Raw genomic sequence first — 23,895 nt, 5'->3', positions numbered from 1 at the left:
ATTCTGTGAGGAGGGATCGATCATCAAGCTCACCCGCTTCCCTGTCATCATCCTCATCATGGTCATCATCAATGACCTGTGGAGTGTCCTGGCGGTGGAACCTTGATGCCGATGCAGAAGGTGGGGGAAGCTGCTCTGCAACGAGCGGAGGTGGAAGAGGTGCTTGCGGTTCAGGAGAGGTCTGGACTGAGGTTGTACAACAACGGTAATAGACATCCAGCATAAATTGAAGATTAGAAGTAAGGGACATGGGCATTTGCGCCATGACAAGCTCCGGTGCTGGTTGGCCAGAATGATCTGAATAATCTTCATAGTCCTGATCGTCATCAAATCCTGACATTTAATTAAAAGTTCGGAGGGACTGCGAGCAGCCTGAAATCTGTCATCCTTCTCCGAATCACCCTCACCAGCGTCAGAACAAAACAGCCCACCTGGGAGATGAGGAGTTGATTAGATTGGTAACAAAGTGTCCAAAGAAGACTATGGCGTTGAAGAAGAGAACCTGTAGACTTTAATGGAACCAAATCCATTGCAGCCGTCAACGCTGTCACTGTTGACGAGAGATGTTGCCACTGAGCCACCGTCGACAAAGCCACAGTCGATGAAGATGAACCTTTCGATGACGAAGTGTGCATCAACGAATGCTTTCTCTGCTTAGCAGATGCCATTGCCGAAGTCAAAGGCACCGTAGACAGAGGCCTCACTTTCACTGCCACCAACGTCGACGGCGATGTCGCTGACAATAGTATCATGGCCCGCATCATAGAGGAAGAAGTTGAAGTTGCCGTTGTAAAAGCGACAACAGAAGTCCTCGTCTATGGAGAGAGCAACAACGTGCTCGTCTACGAGATAGCCAGTTTTTTAGGTAACAACTTGTCAGATAGAGTCTTGGACGTCTGAGAGTCAGATCTCAGGGGCGTAGAGGGTGAAGATAGACTCTGAGGGGCTGGAAACACCCCTTTTTAAGATGAAGGTGGATCTGTGGACTTTTTCATGATGTTTCTTCACCACCTTAACTTTAGGGGAGACCTTCTCAGACTCACTGGCTCTCTTCAAAGATGAAGCAGTCCGGACAGAGGACACACTTTCCACATAGGACAGGGGGTTATCCATAGTCTCCAACTTCTGTAGCCACAGATGGAGACGCCCTCTCTGTCCTTCAAGGTCTTTTGAGAGAAAGCCCTGCAAATTTTACAATCCTTTACCGGATGTTCAGGATAGAGGCAATAAATGCACTTTTTATGATGATCCTCAGAATGAAGACGCTGTTTTCCACATGTTCCACAGGGTCTGAAGAGGGACTTCTTAGTAGATATGTTGCCAAAAATACTCCTTTTTGAAGCAAAATGAGAATAAACTGAGCAGAGCTCAGGGAGACTCCCTTCACACGATGTGCGGTAGGAAATCGGAGGGGCTGAGCCTCTGAGGAGAACATTCTAGAGGGTGCTGACGCCTGATTGGCTGGCGTTTTGACTATTTACAATGAACTGGATATGTTAATAAAGTGACAAGTCCTATCTATTAAGGTCTATGTTTCAATGCTACTCTGTTTTTTTCTTACCTATACTATGGTTATGTTATTGCTATATAGCTATGTTATGTACCGTGGGACTATTCAAGCATGGGAATCTATGGAAGACACCCCAATACTGGTGAAGCGGAATGAAATCCCCTCGGGCTCTGAGAGGCCTTTGTCTAAACAACATTGGAATGTTGCTCTGCGGGCCTTTACCGGCCTGTAGAAGCATTGAGCACTCCATTGTCTGCATTGAAATGCTCCACATTCAAATTTTCTAAATACAGCCTTATAGCACACAGTAGATGCCATACTGGCGATTAAAGGCCTGCTCCAGCGTTAAAGACAAGGCCTTTAACAAGGGAGCGGGCCTTTAATAGCCAGTATAGCCCGCTAGAAGGCTATTAGAACATTCCGCCCGTAGAGGGTAGAATGCTCTAAATAGTAAAACAAAGGTCTCATGGAGCCTGAGGGAGTTGAAATCCCCTCGGGCTCCATGAGGCCTTTGTTCACAGCAGTAAATGTGAGCAAAGGCACACATTGGAATTTTGATACTCCAGACTTCTACCAGCCTTAATAAGTCCTGCATAATCTTCAGTGGAGCGCTCAACATTCCATGTTCTAATTCTGATTACAAAACTCAACAGTGGCCTATGGTCATTCCTATGCTGTTTGAAAAAGTGACCTGTTTTGGGAACTAACCATTACAACCTTAGACCAACCTGAAGCAAATTTATCACGCAAAGCTAGAGTCTGAAATACTGCTTTCCCAAAGTCGGTTTTCAACTCCTCATGCCACTCGTGAAGCAACCACAATCCGCACAATATGACATGCCTAGTATCCTATATAGGGCATTCCCTTCTAAAAATTCCTACAGCTATTCACTATTTCTTGGCATCCATAGAGGAGATCATCCAACCTGACCCAAGCCAGGCAATGTTTTAGATCTTTTTTACAATCTTGTGCTCTCCACATCTAACGGATATATAGGGAAGACCAGTTTTAAAGGAAAAGTAGAGCCCTCCATTACAGACCAGAAACAATAACATTATCTTCTGGGCTCCCAATTTATGGAATGACTATACACAGACAGTCTGCCAACAGACTGCGTGCAAAGTCTCCAGTTAGAATTAAAGGTATCAGTGAAGCCTGAAAATATAACTAGATGCGCTGGGATCCGGATACCGGGAATATCCCGTTTAGCGCCAGCATCTTGACCGGATTTCTAACACCAGATTTGTAACAGGATTCCTACAACATTTAGAAGAATTTCTACTCCTTTGCAATTGGGCCCCACCGGGTCCGTACCGCAGAGCTTGTACCAGCCCGGGACTTTGAGCCGCCAGATTCTTGCCCTGCATTCGACAATCGGCTGCTGGCTCTGACCCCCTCAATTCGGCTACCGTCATCCATCTCTACAACACTAAAGAATCTCATCTCCATTGGGTCTGAGCCTTTACCTGGTCCGTACCGCGGAGCGGGTGCCAGCCATCGAGCCACTGCATCTGCCCCCTGCAATCGACATTCGGCAGCAGGCCCCGTCCCCAATTTGGCTCAATCCGTCTCAATTAAGCCTCCCTCCGATCCTCCTGACGCTGAACTCCTTGCCTGCAGTGGCCCGAAGCCTCGTGCCCTTGATCTGCCCACTGCTAGCGGCTCGGGTTTACGGTGGAACAGAGGGCCGGGACTAGCCTGCTCATACTCCCGCGCACCATCGACCGCTCCAAGCCTGCCGATCCTTGAAACCGATTATCCAACCTGCGGCCAGATCAGAGCTCTGCGCCAACATCCGGATCCTCCATCACGCCTGGCATGATGCTCGCCCACCATTGTTGGTCCTGAACTCAGATGCAGCCACAGAATCGGCTGCCCTGCCAGAAACATGGAACATTCGGGAGAATAGCGCGCTCTCGCTTCACTGCTCCGCCCCCAAATAAAATCCTGCATCCACAGCAGTGCTCCTTGTTTGATGATCGCCCACGGTGCCTATCTGCAGGCCGAGCTACACATTTGCCTGCAACATAAGTGAATCGACACCATGATCTACAGAGCCCTAGTGAGCTCCCATGAAGGTACTGTCTGCCATGTTCTCCTATTTTACATTGCTACTTGTCATTTTTATTTTTGTCTGATCTCATGCTTCCGGTCCTATTTTTGAGGATTCCCAGAAGAAACATTCCTTTTGCTGCACCCCAAAATGGTGGTGTTTAGAAAACACCCCCATTAGTATCTTTGCCTCTCAAAATGGCTGTGGCCATAAACCTCAACTACCATCTCACCTCCCCCTTCCATTGACCATCACTCAGCCCCGCGAAAATCATTGTCCTGCTGGGAACACTAAAACTGTTAAAGAACTTGACCCTCCAAATCAATCAAAATTGAAATAGGGCTAGGACACCGACACAAGTCTACTCGCCCTCTTCTACAACTTCTACCCTATTTATCACAATAGAAAGAGGATTTATCTCCTCATCCCACCAAAGATATAGAAATCAGGATAGAACATCGCATCCGCACTCCTATTATGGATATAGACAAGGGACTATACCACCACTCTCCTACAGATATAGGAATCAAGATAGGACTTCGCCTCCTCACTCCTAGCATGGATATAGACAAAGGACTACACCACGACTCTCCTCCACCCGAAGATGTCGGCCATCTTGGACTAATCTTAGACTAGTCACACTGCAGGCGTCCCACTCTCTGCTGCTACTTCCCTACATAGCCACTCTCTCTCCTTCCTATATAGATCTAGAAATCGAGACATGACAACACCTCCTCACTCTTATCAATGAATCAGACTAACAAACATACAGCCACTCTCCTCCACCCTAAGGTGTCGGCTATCTTAGACTAGTCAGTGACTAGTCTCACATTAGTCACACCACAGGCATCCCAATGACATCCTCCTCAACCGCTATTTCCCTATTAAGCCACACTCTCCTCTCCTAAGGTGTCGACCATTTTAGACTAGTCCTGGCTGGTCTTAGTCCAGTCCCACCTCAGGCATCCTAATCACTTTTCCCTTAAGCTGCTACCTCCACTCTATAGTACCACACACCCACCCCACCTCACCTATACCACATCTCTCATCATGGAACTCACAGGCACCCACACATATAAAATCATTTATCTCCCAAGCTCACAAAAAAATCTGCTAAAAACTTCAAACACCACTTTCTTAAAGCCCACCCAGAAACCCCCTTTGCAGACCCTTATTTTTCACCGCGAAATGGACTCACGACCACCATCATCTTCCACACTGTACGTAGAGCACAATGGAGGAAAGCCTTCCTATCCCTACTCACAATTTCCTCCTCAAAGAAGTCCGCACATGGTCTTCGGATATCTATTACACCATCACAACTCTTCCAAGCTACAGCAACCATCACCATCTACAATAACGGCACTAACCTCATTCAATCCACAGATCGTAGCCTCAACCTATTTGATCGCATATTCCCCATTATTAAAGAGCAGGTAGCCAATCCCCGGACCCCTCCCCAACCCACTCCCCCACTCCCAACACCCAAACCAACACTTCTACTAGTCAGTCCCTCACCCCCACCCCCTACCCTCTTGACTACTACTTGCCCAGAGCTGCTCACCTCCCCCAACACCCCTACCCCACCCTACAATACACATCCCCTCTCTCCCACTCCCCCTCTTCTTTCACCACCCCGCCATCTCTTGCATCGAGATCCTCCTCCCCTACCACCTCCCCGCCACCCCTCACATCTAGCCCCCAACTTCTATCACCTCCCCCCTCCCCCCTCCCCTTACATTTAATCCACCCTCCTCCGGCTACTTTTCCACTCCGCCCCGCCGAGCCATCCCTCCTCCTCTCCCACCACCACCCCGCCCCCTCCCCGATCTAGCACCCCCTCCTCCTTCTTCACCCCTCTTCTTTGCACATCTAATCCCCCTCCTCCCTCACCACCCCCACCTCCCACACAAAGTCCCCCCCTCCTCTCGCATCACCACCCTTCCCCCCTGACACCAAGTCCCCCCTCCACCACCCCCGCCTCTCACACCTAATCCACCCCCTCCCCCTCCCCCTCCACCACCCCCCTCCTCTCACATCTGTACCCCCTTCCTCTCACACCTAATCCCCCCCTCCTCTCACATCTTTACTCCCCCCTCACACCTAGTCCCCCTTTCCCCTCTCTAATCACCACCCCCCTTCCTCTCACACCTGACCACCTCCTCGTTTCAACCCTCCCTCCCATCACTTCGACTCCCCCTCCTCCCACACCACTTCCTGTCCCCCCTCCTCCCTTACCACTTCTAGCCTAATCTCCCCCATATCACCCCTGCCCCCACCCGGTCACGCCTTCTCATTGCTATCACACAAATGCCCTCCACTGAACCCTCTACCTCACCTCGTCTCCCTCCACTGCCCACCCTTACCCCCTCTACACCCACCCCTAACACATAACCAACACACTATCCACCTATGCCCCATACTCTTTCCACGCCTTTATCAGTCCTCACACCGAACCGAGTCAATCTCCTCAACATATACCTAGCTCTACCATCCCCAGCACTACCGTCCCTAACTCCACTCTGGACATAATTATAACCACCCTTTTCCAAATTAAAGAGGAGCTACAAACCTTCAAAGAACTATTTACTAATCAACCTAGACATTCCTCTCCACCTGATACCTTTTTATACCGCAAACCCTCCACCCCACCCACACACTCACACAGCCCCCCTCACTGGACCTCTATCCCTGCCCACAACTCATCCACCCGACCCATCCGATGCATCAATCCACTGACACGCTATGACATACGTGCCCTGCTACACTCCTACGATACCACCCCATGGCCCACACAGCCACCATAAACTCCCGATCACTACTATCCATTCCAACCCTCACAGGCCCCCCACACAAAATAGAGGCACCATCTCTAACAATCTTACTAAAATCACTCACACTTTGGACCACTCTGCCTCGCCCCAAGGGTCAAATGCACATTACTTAACTGCAGATCTGCCCCCAGACACGCATCTGACATAGCCGACCTCATTATCGCACGGGACCTTGACCTTATCATACTCACCGAAACCTGGCTAACAGAATCCTCCTCCCCACTCATGGACATTCTAGTTCGACCTAACTATCAAATCATCAGATTAGACAGGGCCGGCAGGACAGGAGGTGGAATAGCATGTATCCACTGAAGTAACCTTTCAGTAACCAGAGCTATCTCCCCTACATTCTCCTCTTGTGAACCCATCTGCCTCGACGTCAAAAGTGTGTGTGTGTGTGTGTTTTGTATTTATATAGCGCCTTCTACTCAGAGGTCTCGTAGAGCTGTATTCATACCTCTGTGGAACCCTTCCTGGCTTTCCTGTGAGATGTCCACTCCTGGGTACCCCCAAGGTGAAGCCAGGCATTCAAGGGCTGCTGGGGCCGTTGTGGAGATTAAGCAAGCTATTGCCCAGAGTCACAGAGTGGGACCCATGATTAGACAAGGCACCGAGGCGAGAATTATCAGGTCTGGGGAGATTGAGTCCAAGAGTCGCCGAGGTGGGAATTGAACCCTGGTCCCGGGCCAGACCTCTGCATCAGGGTCTGCCGCTCTAACCATTGAGCCACGCTTCTCCAGTGAGGTCAATCCAGTATGTTCCCTACACACTATTTTCCACCCTCCAGGAGACAACCTCACCTTTACTAACACCTCATGGACATGATCACGACAAACTCGGGTCGACAAAATACACAAATATTCCTTGGCGATTTCAAACTCCATTGGAATGATCACAATGACGCAGTGGTCAACAGTCTCAAAAACTTCAAAACCTTAGACCTCACCCAAATCTGCAACAGCCCCACTCACGACAAAGGCTCTATCCTTGACCTCATCATTTTCAAAGGTGACACCACCCAACTAGACTCAATCCAACCCAGTGATTGGTCTGACCACCACATTATCACATTCTTCATCAACGAACATGTGAAACTTTGCCCAGCTGAATCCATCAAACCCAAGACCTGGAAAAGAGACCTTAAGAAACTTAAGCCCATCTCTTCACCCTCTCCCAGTTACAACCTTCTCCTACCCACCACAGGCAACAACGATGTTCAGGCTCTCACCGATCACTATCTCAAGACAATGACCATGATAGTCAACGAAGTTGCCCCCCCTTCAGTTAAAGAGAGTCTCCTCCAAAATCTCTAAACCATGGTACGACTGCCGGCTTTACTCCTTTGCTGCAGGGGCTATTCCACCACAGAACTAGTGGGAAGGGGGGCCGCGCTGCGCCCCTGTACTCGTGACGGAACCGCTCCGTCACGAGCCTCGGGCGCGCTGTGCTTGTGATGGAGCGGTTCGGTCACGGCCCTGCCTGCTCAATAGAACGCAGGCGCAAAATCAGCCGTGACGGAACCGCTCTGTTACCAGAACAGGGCGACCGAGGCTGGTGACGGAGCGGTTCCGTCACCAGCGCCGAAGGGGTTAACGACGATAGACGAGCTTTGAGACAAACGGAACGTATGTGGAGATCTACCCCGTCAACTATGCACCTCAATACACTTAAGAAAAAAAGAAATGCTTACTTCAGGAAAATCAAAAGATCGAAAGCTGACTTCTTTAGCCATCAACTAGACCAAGCAAAAAAACGACCAAAGAAACTCTGAACTAATCAAATCTCAATCCAAGGATGAACCACAACGACTACCTAACATGTCCAGCACTCTACTATCATGTGAAGAATTCTCTACCTTCTTCAATCTAAAAACAGTTAACATCAAGAACGATCTCCTCATGGATCTAAACCTATACTCCAGCCCCCACAGCAAAACACCCAGCAAACTAAAAATCAATGCTACTTGGTCATCCTTCGATACCTACACAGAATACTCCATAGGCAAGATCCTTAGTACCCTGAAGCCCTCCAACCACCTATCTGACTCTCAACCTGCAAATGCTGTAAAGGATCTCAGCCCTTGGCTTCTCCCGCTCTGGACCAAAATCATTAATAGCTCCCTTCAACAAGGATGCATCCCGGACTCCCTCAAAGTGGGACAGTATCGCCCGTACTAAAGAAACCTACAGCTGACCCTACTGACCTTAATAACTATCGCCCTATCTCCAACATCCCTACTTTAGCCAAATTGCTAGAAAAATGTGTTCACCTCCAACTGACTAAACACATCGATCACTTTGACCTCCTCAACCGACATCAATCCGGCTTCCGTGCAGGCCACAGCACTGTATTAGCCATGACACACATAGATGACGCGCTTCAAATTCTTGACCAAAATGGTACCTGCCTCCTCATCCTACTCGACCTTTCATCAGCATTCGACACGGTCAAACACGAGAACTTACTTGATCTGTTAAACACCAGAATGGGTATTTCAGGGACTGTACTCAAATGGTTCACCTCCTTCCTTCATAACCATACTCATAAATTCAAAATTAACAACACTATGTCCAGCCCCGTCCCAGTAACATTAGGAGTCCCGCAAGGGTCATCCTTATCCCCAACCCTGTTCAATCTAGTCATGTAGCCACTCACCACAATGCTTCATGCCTCCAATGTACAGTTCCACATGTACGCAGACGATACCCAACTCTACCTCAAACTTCAATCCCCGGAAGACATCAAACTTCTCAACGCAATGCTGAAGAACACACAAGCATGGCTGGCAGAGAACCATCTCAAACTTAATGCTCTAAAGACTGAATTCCTACTAATAGCCCCCCTACAAAATCCCCATCGCTCAAGACTTGCTTAAACACCTCAATGCATTCAACGTCCAACCTACCATTGTAGACTCTGCAAAATCCTTGGGTATAACCCTCAACTCCAATCTCAATATGCAACGACATATCAGCAATGCAACAAAGGGAGCTAATTTCCAAATCAACACCTTGAGGAAACTGAAACCCTTCCTCCCAACCAACGACATGCGAACTGCAGCGCTAGTTATCCCTCGGACTGACTATGGAAGTACCGACCTCTGCGGCCTCCGCCTATCTACAACTTCACCATTAAGAGCCTCTATTAATGCGGCAGCAAGGCTCATCACTGGATCTAAAAAACGCTCACACATCTCCCCTGACTTAAAATCTGTGAACTGGCTACCATACGAAGCCCGAATACACCTGGAAATCGTGTGCATCACGCACAAGGCCTTACACCACAACTCCCTCAGTTACATTGCTCAGACATTGACAATCTCAGGAGGCTCAAGATCAACAAGAAGCGCACAAACTCTCCTCCTAAAACGACAGATTCCACAAGAAAAAAACGTACAAACGCTCCTTCTCAGGGATGGGTACCAGGACCCGGAATGCCCTCCCTCCAGAAACAAGACTTATCTCTTCCACTGCATCCTTCAAAAAGGAAGTTAAATCGATCCTTATGGCTAAATTCACTTGAATATAAACTTTGTAAATATTGTTTGACTACCTATCTTTCCACTCTACTACACGGTCTGCCATGTCCTATTTGTCTTTTTGTAAAGCGCTTTGATATCTGTAAGGATCTGGTTTACGCTATATAAAACTTTCAAAATAAATAATAAATAAAAATTAAGGACAAACAATTCATCACCCTGTGGCCATCACTGTTCACAAACCATCTGTTTTGGAAAATCCCCTGTAAGTTAAAAAAGTTTTTAATTGCTTTTCACGGTTCCTAGAGATGTGAAAAAGAGATTTATCTATTTGGAGACCAATGCACAATGATCAACATTAGAAATACCATGTGTTGTGAAATTTATGACAACTGCAGTAGTAAGGATTTCACTGGACCATCATGTCACTTCATTCTGCATGTGCAGCACTGCAAGAAGTTTGCAAAAGGTTGGCTGTTTTGCTGAGGCAAATCTGGTCTATTCATTACATCTGGTAAAAGGAGGCATCTAACATTTTCAATTGAAGTAATTTTACTTCGAGTGTAGAAAATGTCCTATTTTTCAAATGTTATTAAACAGAAATATGCTTCTTTGAAAACTATCTAAGCCCATACACATATGTGACAATAAAAATAGAACTAAGCAATAAGTTGTAACAGAATAATGTTGGATATAAGATATGGTATAACTTGCAAGTGGTGTGATGGTGTAGAAGACCTGGATGTAATTTCCATGTCAATAGTGATGGGAATTTAAATTGGATATTACTTTTAAGAGAATGGTGATAAACATCGCTGATTTAAAAAGGGTCACCCAGGATCCTTGGACAATTAGATCTGGCAAGAGTTAAGCGCTGCTACAGGTTCCTTGGTATATAGAGATTGATTATACGGTATCCTCCCTCCAGCAATCACAAGCTTCAGATTTGTTGGTTGTCCCTGGTACAAGACTTGTATTTCCTCAGGATCAGTTCTGTCATGTGATTGAATTTACAGGGTCATTCGTATAACAAGCCCGTGTGAACAAACCTCAATACATTACGAAAACAATACAATCCAGATGTGTCATTTGAGAGCAAAGGTTAAAGCAGAACATGATAGCCCACAATGAGCACATTTGATACCAAAAACATCTGGTTTAGAACATGTCTAACAGTCAATCCAATGGGGCACTGGATCATGTAGAAGCAACAGGGTCAGGAGCTGTATTTAAAAGGATTATAAATATGCTTGTTTTCGAGGTTGGAGGATAAAAGCGACATGGCCAAGCGCAGGTTCACGACAGATTATTAACATTTATTCCTTCCCTAGTCCTCATGGTTGTTTGTCTGAGTGCTATTGACCGGTTTCAAAAAGTAAGTTTTTATAATATCATTTCAGGGCCCTGCCAACTTTAGACAAGCAACCATCATGGACCAAGAAGCCAGGAAATCTGAAATGCCCGCTTTGGGGAAGGCTGAGGAAACGCTAATACACATATAATGCATTTGTCTTAACCTCCTAGCTGCACGAAGACAGTCTCTCAGGAATCCCACATTAGGTTGGGGGGTCCAAACCTGTAGGCATACATTTATTGAGTGCTTGAAACTCATAAATCTAACATTGAATATAGGCTTTGTAAAATTACAGGTTTTATTTACAAAAAAAAAGATCAAGACCCTAAAATCTATTGTTTTTGAGAGCCTGGTAACATCTGGATGCTTGATTAATGAGATATGTTACTTTTTTTCGTGCCTGCGAGATTAACTAAATTGCATGTCAAGTATTTTTCTACCTTTATCCAGTATAGCTCATTCCGTTTTATAAGGTTTATAAGATCAATTTTTGTGTTTGCACCCTGTGCACCATAACCTGTACTCAGCATAGCATTTTAAACACGCCATACCTTGAAGTATACATTGGGTAAAGGTCTGGCTAAGATTGTACTTCTCTTGGGAATAATTAACCAAGGTTTGAGTGTGCACAATGCATTTTGGAGGGAGCATTATGATAAGCACTTTATACCCAGTTGGTAGAGTTTATCAGGAAATAAAATGTAATGGTATTACAATAGTTGCATGGCACACACTTTAATGCATTAGATCTGCACAGTAAGATGAGAACTTTACTGCCTGAATGGGTAAAAAGTTTGAAGTCCTTCAGGAGATAAAGCATAGGGGATTCCATTCAAAATGGATCCTGTGGATTCCTAATTTCTACGCTGACTGATTTTATTTGGGGTTCAGCTTATCTGGACTGCATCTGATAAACACGTCCAGCTTAATCTGATTTTATGTTATATGGTATTGTCTTTTAATGTGTCTTAATGGACATGGGGCGCTAGAGGGCGCACAAGCGGAATGGCCGCCATGTGGTGAGGCTCCCGCTCCTTGGACCAAGAATCCTTCATTAATTCTTGCTAAATAGTCTGCCACCTGGAAGCTACGGAGTACATGTGTTGTTGATCCTATTCCCCAGCTACGGCGCAAATTTGAGACCAATCGCTCACTCCCAGCCTGAGCGCTGCGACCAGATAGTTTCCCCCGGGAGTGGCGCTGGAGCGCCAGGGTGCACGCTGAGTGGCGTCCTGAGGCAGGGGAGTCCGTGGCTTGGCACGAGGCAGGTAGGCCTGGATGGCTGGCGGCGGACAACGAGGAGACAGCGCCAGGCGTCCCTACGCCGTTCGGTGTGCCCTACAGGGACGCGAGGATAGCGGGCCCCATGGGAGAGACTCCACTACTGGGTGAGGCATTACATTGTGGCCCCTGAGGCGGCGTATGGCAATCAATGCGCCCGGAGCCCTAACACTCGGACGCTGCATCTGGCTAACGTTGGGGCGAGTCGGAGAACATACTGTGGAGCCCATGCACGAGACCAAGTACGCTCCTAAGCTGCGGCCCTTGGGAATAGGGTCGCCTTGATCGCAGCGGTACTGAGGTTTGCCGCTGCGGTTCTGCCAGCTGGAAGTGCGGGCTGATTGCGGTGAGTCACTGTGAGCACGGCTGGTCGGGCTGCAGTACTGCTCGCACATAGTATCTACATTGTCTGTGGGGACCACTGGAGAGCCACAAGGCGTGAGAGGAGAAGCCTTGCGACAAGCTCAATATTGGGCTCCGAATCAGACCGGCGATTTGCGGGGTGCAGAGGCTGGATGCCGCTGTGATCATCGCTTTTACTGGCCTCCCTGTGTTTTGGTGGAGCACCGGAGTGTGTGATTTCCCCTGATTGCTAATCCTGCATGCTTTTATTGACATATCGTGAATATACCGGAGTAGTGGGTGGTTATCTTGTAGGTGCAAGGAGATATAGGCAGTTGGAGACCACTATTTACAAGGCTGGCAGACCCGGTGCACATTCCACGCACCGCGACACGTGGATACCCTTGGTGCTTGGCCCTGGTGAGGCGGAATTGAGACTGTGACATAGCCTATCCCCAGACAACATGGGGAGACTGGACTACCGGCAACCGAAACTCACTTTTGAGGCGTCCAAAAAGGGACCCAAGCCTGCCTCATCAACGGCTGAACCGCATTGCGCGGACACGGCGAGTGATGGAGCGGCGCCGGCAGATCTGGATATGCGCCAAATACTGCAGGAAATGAGGCAGGGGGTTGCCACTGTGGTGGATTAAGTGGATCAGATGTCCTCCAGAATGGACGCACTGGTGCACAAGGTTGATCTGCACGAGTAACGGTTGAAGGAGGCTGAAAGGCGTATCTCGGACTCGGATGATGCCACGGCCAGTCATGCAATGCGGCTGGCGCGGATGGACAGCCTACTCCGGACAATTGCAGGCAAAAATGAAGATTGAGAAGCCCGTAGTAGGCGCAACAACATACGTGTGGTCAACATTCCGGAATCCACTAACACGGGCGTATGGAGGACTATATTGAAAAACTTCTGCGGTCCGCGATTGGAGCCGAGGCTTTCTCTACGCAATTCATTGTCGAGCGTGCACACAGGTCTTTAGGCCCTCAACCGAAGCCCGGCCAGCCGCCGAGGCCAATCATTGCGGCTTGCTAAATTATCGTGACCGCGAGGGGCCTTGCGTGCTTCGTGTGAAGCAGAATTTGGTGTACGAAGGTGTGACATTTTTGATTTTCCCGGACTTCACTCCGTTAGTACAAGAAGAGCGTCGCAAGTTTCTGGAGGTGAAAAAGAAATTGCACGCAGCGCAGATCAACTATGCGCTACTGTACCCAGCGAGGCTGAGTGTGACGCACCAGGGCAAACAACCGTTTTTCACCAACCCGCAACACGTGGAGGACTATCTCTGGCAATGGAAGCGTGCGCAACGTGGAGCAGATCGTCGAGACGTGTCGCAGCATGACAATCCTCAGTAAGAGGGCGATAATGATTTAACTTTCATGGGCGCACTTGTGATTTTCTCCCATGGACTGCCTGTGGGACACTGGTACACAATACGGACGCAGAGTGGCTGGAGACACTACATAATGCACAGGACGGGGATGATTGTGGTGTTCCAGTGGTAACGTATTCCAGGCCCACCGCCCCTCCTTGGCTAGAGCCCAGTGGTCGCACAGGTTCCAGGGCTTGAGGAGGGACGGTGGCTGTGTGACTGTCAAAGGATCACCCATGGGGAAAACTCTTCAATGTTGAATTATATAATCAGGATAGCGATGGTGTTTTTGTTGGGTGGGATGGGTCGGGGGTTGGTAGAATCATCTGGCATGTTGGGCTTGCTCCAATGGGAGGGGGGGAGGAACGGGGAAAGGGAACTGGTAGAATGGTGCCTATTTTTTGACAGTGTGTGGGGAGGGGTGGGGTGGTTGGTATGGGGGGTATTGGGCAGTTCTTGATTGGATGCATCAGCAGGGCGACCTGGGCAGGTGATGATATTGATGGCTAGTTGGAGGTGCCTCAGGGTGGGAGGGGGGTGGAGGGGGTTGTTACAAGTTAAGTTGTTGGTGTTAGACGCACGATTCACACTATGGAACAGCATTGGATGTTGGGGGATGGTGATACCATTCCATATTCTGCGGTTGTATGATGCATACATAATGTGTTTTTCTGATGGGTGATACTGCCACAAATAATTGTAAGGTATTGTCCTGGAATATTAGAGGACTTAAGGACCCTCGAATGTGCAGACAGGTTTTGGCCTATCTGGATAGGCATAAGGTAAACATGGTGCTTTTACAGGAGACACATATGGCCCCTCAACCTAACCCTTCCTTTGTTAGCAAATGGGCAGGAGTCAGAGTTTTTTTCTAATTATTCTTCTTATGCTAGAGGCACTGCCATACTGATACATCGTTCGGTCCTCTTCACACTACTTGGGCAGCAGGTGGACAAGGCTGGTCGCTATGTAATACTATGGGGGAGGCTGGGAGGGAATGCCATTACCTTTGTCAATTGTTCTGCTCTGAACACAGACGATCCGGGGCTCTTTACACTACTATGGGGTGAGATACTAGATGTTGGGTCTCGACACATCGTCTGGGGAGGTGACTTTAATGTGGCAGTGACGCCCTCGCTGGATAGAGCTGATGGACAGGCACATTATCATCCTAGGATGTGAGAGGCATTGAGGGGCATTATAGAGGAGGGAGGCCTTGTGGACAGTTGGAGACATATGCACCCCACACTCCAGGAGGGTACACGTTTTACCTCTTACACGGGTACATGGTTGAGACTTGATTATTGTTTTTTGACTAGTGACTTAGCTCTTGGAATTACTGAGGCCAGACATCTCGGATCTTTGTCCTGTCTTAGTCACATTGAATATAACCGCCTGTGATCGCCCTAAGCTTGCCTGGCAATTTCAACCCACTGCCTTGCTGGGCGCAGTTTTCCGTGAGGAATTGGGGGGAGGGGGGGGGGGGATATAAAGGATTTTTTCCCTCGTAATAAAGACACGGTAGACAGCGTTGAGATGATTTGGGAGGCCTTTAAGGTCACTGTCCAAGGGTGGTGTATGGCCAAAAGCTTTGGGGTGCTTCGGGATATTCGACGTATCCTGTGTAGATTGGAGGGGGAGTTGCAAGCACTTCAGAGACTGATGGCAGGACAGGATGGAGGGACTGCGCATCAACAGTTTCACACTAAACTGTCAGAGTATGAAGAGGAGGCTCAGCACGAAACCAAATTTCGAAGTAAATACTGGGTCGCCCATAAATATAGTGAAGGAGAAAGACCGGGAAGGGCACTGGCTGAGGTGGTGCGGATTGACAGAGGCACCAATACCATCTTAGAACTTATCAATCAAGAGGGTGAGACCTGCAGAGACAGTGACCGGATACTGAAGGCTCGCCATACGCACTATGCGCACTTATACACTACACAATCCATCGGGGAAATTGATTTGGATGGTTTTCTGGGGGAGCTGGCACTGTGTTGGTTCAGTGACGTGCACAGAACCTTCCAGAGTGCTCAGATTGAGATTGATGAAATTAGGGAGGCCATAATGTCTCTGGGAAATGGAAAAGCGCCAGGCTTGGACGGAATGCTTGCTGAATTCTACAAATGTTATATTTACATCATGGCGCTAATACTGAAAGAGGTTTTTGATGGATCCCTGCAGGTAGGGATTTTGCCTCGATCCATGCGCGAAGTAGTGATCACATCCCTATTGAAGCCGGGCAAGGATCCTATACGATATGATTCTTACAGGCCATTGTCTCTAATTAATTGTGAAGCAAAAATCTTGGCTAAAGTTCTGGCCACAAGGTTGTCCCCTTTAATGACTAAAATAATACTTCCCAATCAATCGGGCTTTGTCCTAACGAGAGCGACGTCTCATAACTTACGAACTTTGTTCTCCCTCATATAGACTGTTGCCCTGGAGTTTCCCCTAGCCGCTGTTTCTTTGGACATCTCTAAGGCTTTTGATTCCATGGAGTGGCGCTGTCTTTACACTATTTTACATAAAATGGGGTTTCCCTCTGTATTTATAGCATGGGTGCAGCTGCTGTACACGGAGCCTACGGCGAAGGTCCTTGCGAATGGGCATCTCTCCAACACTCAAGATCACTAGGGGCACCCGTCAGGGTTGTCCCCTATCTCCCCTATTGTTCGCCATTGCGATTGAACCATTGGCATGTCGTATAAGACAGCTCCATCAGGACAGCGTTTTCCGATGCTTCCAGCGCCAGATGTCTATTTCCCTATATGCTGACGATGTCACTCTATACGTCGCAGACCCTGAAAATAAGTTGAATGCATTATTACGAGAATTCATTGCCTTCGGTAGGCTATCCGGAGTTGCAATTAACTGGGGGAAAACAGTTTTTTCCATTGACCTCTGCGGTGAGGGAGTTTACATTGGACTTCCCTCTGGAATGGTGCCACGGTGATTTGCACTATTTGGGGATTCAGATTTCTAAAGATAGGGAAGAGACCTTGTGACTCAATTATGGGACAGCCATAACAAAATTGACAGACACTATTACGAGATGGATCGCTCTGCCGTTGTCCATGGCTGGCAGAGTCTCCCTTATCAAAATGGTCATCTTGCCCAGTTTTTTATATTACTTTCTTAACATCCCTTATTACCCCGGTGCTTTCTTTTTTAAAACTCTGCAATCTGAATTGATTAGGCTAGTGTGGGGGGGGGGGGGGACGACAATCAAGGCTCAAATGGGCGGTTTTAACACAATCTTATAATAAGGGAGGCTTTGACGTCCCGGATTTTGAGGCATATTACATTAGCGCACAGGCCCACTATTTATACCACTGGGTGAAACCCACTCGATATATGCCTCAGATTGCAGTTGAGGACTGGATCGCACACCCTATACCGGTGAACGGGGTTGTAAATGTAAATGTGTTTGTTTTTATATAGCGCCTTCTACCCAGAGGTCTCGTAGCGCTGTATTCATACCGCTGTGGAACCCTTCCTGGTTTCCTGTGAGATGTCCACTCCTGGGCACCCCCAAGGTGAAGCCAGGCATCCAAGCGCTGCTGGGACCGTTGTGGAGATTAAGCAAGCTATTGCCCAGAGTCACAGAGTGACTATGGGTCCCCAGCTGTGTTGGTCACTCCTCCAACCACGGTATCCTGCACGATAGATGCCTGGCAGAGATTGTTGCGTAAAGTTCGGGCGCCACTGATGTATGCCCCACGTATGCCTCTCACCTATCATCCTGAGGTGGTGTTGCTACAGGAGGCTGGATTTCAGAGGATGTGTTGTGCACTCCACATTACGTCCTGGGGAGACCTGTTCGTTAAAAATGAAGTTCGTACTCTAGACTGTTTTTTTTGATGAATACACTCCTAACCCCCTGGAGGTTTTTAATTACATAAGACTAAGGGAAAGTATGAGGGTTCTTTTCCCGGACTACCCTAGGGAGCCGGACTGCGTTGCCCCCTCAATGTTGTATTATGTAGCAGTGATGGTGTACACATGGTATTGCGTGCATATGAAAGTCTTCGCAACCACACACCAGAAATCACGAGCACGGCAAGGGGGCACTGGAATGAGGATTTAGGTGTGGCGATAACTGACAAGCAGTGGGAGTATTGCTGCGGTATTACGGGGTGCATGACAGCCAGTTGCCGCTTCCAAATCATCCATTATACATTTCTACACAGAATCTATTATAACCCAATGCGAAAATATAGATTTCAATTAGCTGACACAGATTGCTGCGAACGTTGTGGGCAGCCCGGTGCCGGCTTCTTACACTTAGCTTGGGAATGTCCGCAGGTGGTACAGTACTGGGAGCAGGTACATGGCGCACTAGAACAGATGTTGAAAATTCGTGTTCCCACAGACCCCTTGGTATTTTTACTGGGGTACACTGCACAGATACCAAAAACCAGCAGAAAACTCATGGATGTGGCATTATTATTAGCCAAACGGCGGCTTGCCTGTAGATGGGGGAGAGGGCGTGCTCCTAAATTCAAGGAGTGGGTTCAAGATATGGTATATTGTCAGGACCAGAACAAGGTACATGCGGAGACTCAACCTTTGCCCTCTAGACCCAAGGACATATGGGAACCACTGCAGGCCTACTTGCTGCAACAGGAGACAGCGTCTGAGGAGTCTCATACTCCAGTGGTACAGGGATTGAATGAAGTTGTTGAGAGCAGTGAGGTCTGTTAGAGATCCAATGAGGGAGGATACGCTTTACTGTTATAAGGCTATGAACTGCTGTCCGAATCAAGAACTTATTCCATGCTATTCATTGTGGGGGGATTTGAGTGTGGTCCATGATATGGAGGGGGTCAGACTGTCTTCTAATCTGCAATGCACAATTTGATATTTGTTTATATTTATCAAATGCATTACCGAGTTTACTGTATGTATACACCGCTACGCATAGATCTACTTGCTGTAACACACTGATGCATATTCTGAAATGTGTGATTGTGTGATGTTCCAAAAATACCAAAAATAAAGTTGAAAAAATAAATAAATAAATAAATAATGTGTCTTAATGGACCTGTAATGGTTTTAATTAACTATGCATGATAAATAAATTGAATTAAATGGGTGATAGAGATTCAGGCTCTGGAAGAAATAGGCAACAGATTTTCCTGTGTCTCACCGGTTCGTTTTCCCACCCAGAGGAGACGCAGCACTGCAGTTCAAGGCAGAACTACTTACTCTAATAGCAGGCGAAGGATAAAAGGAAAAGGCATGCTAAACAATGGAATGGAATGCTACCCAGTGGTACACCAAGCAACTAAGATTAATTCAAGCAGATCTAGTCATCACTTTTCAACTTCCTTGTTTATATCTGGTTTTCCTGATAATCATTCAGGAGGTCCCACTCAAAACAGCTTATGATTTCCATGGACTGTTCATTCGCTTCCATTTTGTTTTCCCAATATGTTGGCTGGGCAGTCTCTTCACAGCCTTCCATACCTATACAAATGATACTAAGAAATTTGGATAGACAATCACAAAAGGGAAATAAGTTTCTAAGCATGAAATCTCAGGGTGGATGAAACCATTCAAGACTTTCACTGTCCGCAGAGGAGAAGACTGTGGTCTACCGTGCAGATTCTACCACCTACCTCCAACAATCCCTCACTAGAAATGCATGCCGAGCAGGAATAACCTCAAATAAACGCAAGGTAAGAGTGATGATGAAGGAAGCACCCGAGAGAAAACTAAGAAGCACTCCTGTTAATACCTGGAGAGAAGAGGGAGATGGCCTGCATCAGCGAGTATTCCTCGTTCTGTAGATTCAACTTCTTCAAAATGTAGTGAAACTTCAGGAGAGGGTCCAGGAGAAGCGCCTTGAATCCAGCTGGAAAGAGAAAAAGGAAGCATAATTAGGGAGCAATGAGGAGGGCTCATGGAAGAAAGACTTACAATAGGACACTGGTTGTGACTGAGCTGTACTGGCAGCAGGAATACATGCCCATGCTAGGACCCCACAGGAATAGGTGCATAACTCATGCAAGGATTCCATTAGGAATAGATTCATGACTCATGCTAGGAATCGGTGCATGACCCATGCTAAGATTTCATATGAATTGGTGCATGACCCATGCTAGGATTCCATAGGAATAGGTGCATGACCCATGCTAGGATTCCATAGGAATAGGTGCAAGACCACTGCTGTGACTCCATAGGAATTGGTGCATGACTCGTGCTAGGATTCCATAGGAATAGATGCATGAGCCAGGCTAGGATTCCATATTTGTGATATTTGTGATATTTGTGAGGGTATTTCTAAAGCGCAAAGTTCGCTCCGGAGGGAGCATCTTGGCGCTGAAAATCCTGGTGGACCGGTCCTGGTAACGGTAGGGGATTAGATGGCTGCTTTGGAGTAGTCATCGGAGAGGTTAAAGATCCAAGTCTTTAGGAGTTTTCTGAAGGGTTTTTCGAGGGTTTGTTGTCTCAGATTTTTGAGCAAGTTGTTCCAAGCTTTAGTAGCCAGGAAACTTAAGGTTTTTCCGCCCTTCGTCTTCAGGTTGTACTTAGCGGGGAGGATGAGGTTGTCCTGGGATGAGCGGAGGGATTGACTGGGGGTGTAGTGGGGGAAGCGTCTGGAGAGGTATTTTGGACCGGATTTGTTAAAAGCTCGAAAGGCAATGATCAATATTTTAAAAAGAATTCTTTTATGGAGGGGGAGCCAATGTAGGGATCGTAGGGCTGCGGAGATAGATGCTTTTCGGGGCAGCTTAAGGACCAGTCGTGCGGCCGTGTGAAGAACACTTTGGAGTTTAGATACAGTATTCTTTTTGCCCCTGCAAGAAGACCGTTGCAGTAGTCTAAGCGTGAAATTATAAGGGCTACTGTTACCGTTTTCCTGGCGTCAAGTGGAAGGAAGTCAAAGAACTTTCTTAGCGATTTTATTATTCCGAAACATCTACCAGCTACACTCCTGGCAGGCTGGTCGAAAGATAGGTCTGAGTCGAATAGGACGCCGAGATTCCTAGCTGTTGTTACTGTCTGGGGGGGTGCAACTGAGTCATCCGGCCACCAAAGGGCTGGGCAGAAGGAGGTGTTTTTTCCAATCGGGAGGATCTCTGTTTTGCTAGAGTTGCATTTGAGATGGTTGGTGTCCATCCAACGGAAGACCTCAGTCAGGCAATTCTTGAGGTTGAGCTCAGCTCCGGTTGAATTGTCCTCTAGGGGCACGATGAGTTGCGTATCATCGGCATACGATGTTACCGGTATGCCGAATGATTCAATCAGGGATAAGAGTGGGATGAGGTAGATATTGAAGAGAAGGGGACTCAAGATGGACCCCTGCGGTACACCTGAGGAGACCTTCTTCTCTTTAGAATGGAAAGGGCCAAGAGCGACAGTTTGTGATCTGTCGGTGAGAAATGACTTTACCAGGATAGAGCAGATTCCGAGATCCCTATGTCCATCAATCTGCTGATTAGGATGGAGTGGGAGATGGTGTCGAACGCCGTGGTAAGGTCGAGAAGAATGAGAATTGAGTTCTTCCGCTGGTCTTGTAGCATCTTAATTGTGTCTGACAGTTCGATCAGAGCTGTTTCGGTCGAGTGTTTTGGTCGGAAACCAGATTGTTGCGGATGGAGTAGGTTATTGGCTTCCAGATAATGTTTAAGTTCTCTGTAGACTAACTGTTCAGTTATTTTTCCCAGGGCCGGGAGTAGTGAGATCGGGCGAAGATTGGTCAGGTCCGACGGGGATTTATTGGCCTTCTTCATTAGAGGTTTGACTATTCCCTTCTTCCACAGGCGGGGGACAGATCCTGTGAGGAGCGACGAGTTAACTATGTCGTTGATTATTGGGTTCACCACATCGATTAGTTGGTGAAGAATTTTGGGGGGACAGGGGTCAGACGGAGAGCCCGATTTGTAAGCCAAGATGACTTCTCTGGTTTGCGCCAAAGTGACCGGAGAGAAATTTTCGAGGTTTCCGACTCGAGAGTCCAGGGGAGGGGGAACTGAAGATGTATATAAAGTGGGGAAGTTACTTTGAATGGAGACAATTTTGTCTTCGAAGTAATCTGAGATTTTGTCGCACAAATCTTGGGATGGGGGGATTTCGGGTTGAAGTGCTTTGGGCTAGGTGAACGATTTTACTATTGCGAACAATGTTTTTTGTTTTTGACTGGACTCTTTGATGGCGTTAACGTAGAAATTTTTTTGGGCTGATTTAATTTTAGAAAGATAAGTTTTCCTTAGTTGGATGTAGGAGAGACTGTTGTCATTGTCATATGTTCTGCGCCATTTTCGCTCTGCCTTCTTACACAGTAGATGAGAGGTAGCTAGATCTGGGGTGAACCAGGGGGCATTGGTTTTAGTTTTTTTAAGAGTTGTGCAGAGACGTTTGGGGGGGTTGGGGGGGGTTTAGAGTAGGGGAATAGGTAATAGGAATAGGTGCATGAACTATGCTACGATTCCATAGGAGTAGGTGCAGGAGCTGTGCTGGGATTTCTTAAGAATGGTAATCTGTTGTGTTCTTTCACGTGAAAAGCTGGTGAGGCAATTTGCTGGAATGTCGGAAAAGCCATAGGTAGCGACACAGTCACAGACACCTGCAGGGGGAAGGGGGCATGCAAGGGGGTGACCATGTCCCCCATATGTTTTCCAATTGCCCTTTAAAAAAAAATTCAAGATTGCGCTGCTGGTATATTGAGATGACATCACAGCGTGCTGTGACGTCAGTGACGCTCAAGGACAGTGGCACGTAAGCTTCCCTGCAGCATCACGCTTCACATGTCTCCGCAGCCTCCATATATGCTCGAGAGTGTGCGACAGCCGCTGCCCTTCCTTACCACCCAAAAGGTAGGAACATGGTTGATCCGGATCATGTAAAAAAAATAAATGAAGGAGGAAAATACATAATGGGGAAGAGAGATGACAGACTGACATGGGGAAGAAAATACATACAATGGGAAAGAGGACACGGGTGGGGAAAAATACATACAATGGAATAAAAAAAGATGGCATGGGTGGAGGAAGAAAAGACAAAGGTAGAAAATGAATGGCCTGGATGTAAGAAATGTGTGTGCAATCTCGTGCTGTTGGTACAATGTGGTGCTGAGGGTATAATCAGATGCTGTAACTAGTGATGGCCGTGCCACCTAGTGCTGCGGCAAAATGGTGTGAGCGCGATCTGGTGCCATGGCATGTGCTGTGCATGCAGTCTGGTGCTGTGGAGCAATGTGGTGCTGAGGGTGCAATCTGGGGTTGCAGCTGGAACTGTGGGTGCAACTGAGTGTTGTGGCAACTACTGTGCATACAGTCTGGTGCTGTGGGCACAATCTGGTGCTGTAGTTGGTGCTGTGGGCACAATATGGTGCTGTAGCTGGTGCTGTGAGTGCAAGCTGGTTTTCTGGCCAACTGCTTTGGCAAATGCTGTGCATGCAGTCTGGTGCTTGAGTTAAGTGATGCAAACTGGTGCTGTGTGTGTCTAATCACTGAGCTCATTATGGACCGGATACAAATTCAAGATACATGTGGATACTGGTTGTTGCCTCTGCATTATGAAGATGGGGCTTGTATCTAAGGGACTTAAATACTGGGTTGGGTGAATAAAGTATCATGGGGTTTACAGTGCTACATATGTATATAAGTTTTGTTAATGTTCCTTCTTTCCCTATACAGGTCTCTACAAGCA

The 23,895-nt window shown here is 47.5% G+C and overlaps 1 protein-coding gene across 7 annotated transcripts in view; it reads right to left on the bottom strand.

The window, feature by feature from the left end:
- NR1I2 (nuclear receptor subfamily 1 group I member 2) overlaps positions 1-23,895 on the bottom strand; it is a 400,665-nt gene that overhangs the window by 28,932 nt on the left and 347,838 nt on the right. For all 7 annotated transcript variants that reach the window (XR_015299392.1, XM_086935603.1, XM_086935608.1 and 4 more), the window contains one exon: positions 19,979-20,095. Coding sequence is in view for 6 of the 7 variants with exons in the window: in XM_086935603.1 (XP_086791729.1) it covers positions 19,979-20,095 (117 nt within the window). In the remaining variant the exon portion in view is untranslated. The remainder of the gene's footprint in view (positions 1-19,978; positions 20,096-23,895) is intronic.

This window comes from Lissotriton vulgaris, chromosome 8, assembly GCF_964263255.1.
Source record: "Lissotriton vulgaris chromosome 8, aLisVul1.2, whole genome shotgun sequence".
Classification (NCBI taxonomy): Eukaryota; Metazoa; Chordata; class Amphibia; order Caudata; family Salamandridae; genus Lissotriton; species Lissotriton vulgaris.
The sequence above is the reverse complement of the archived record's forward strand: the minus strand, read 5'-3'. Positions and strand labels throughout refer to the sequence as shown.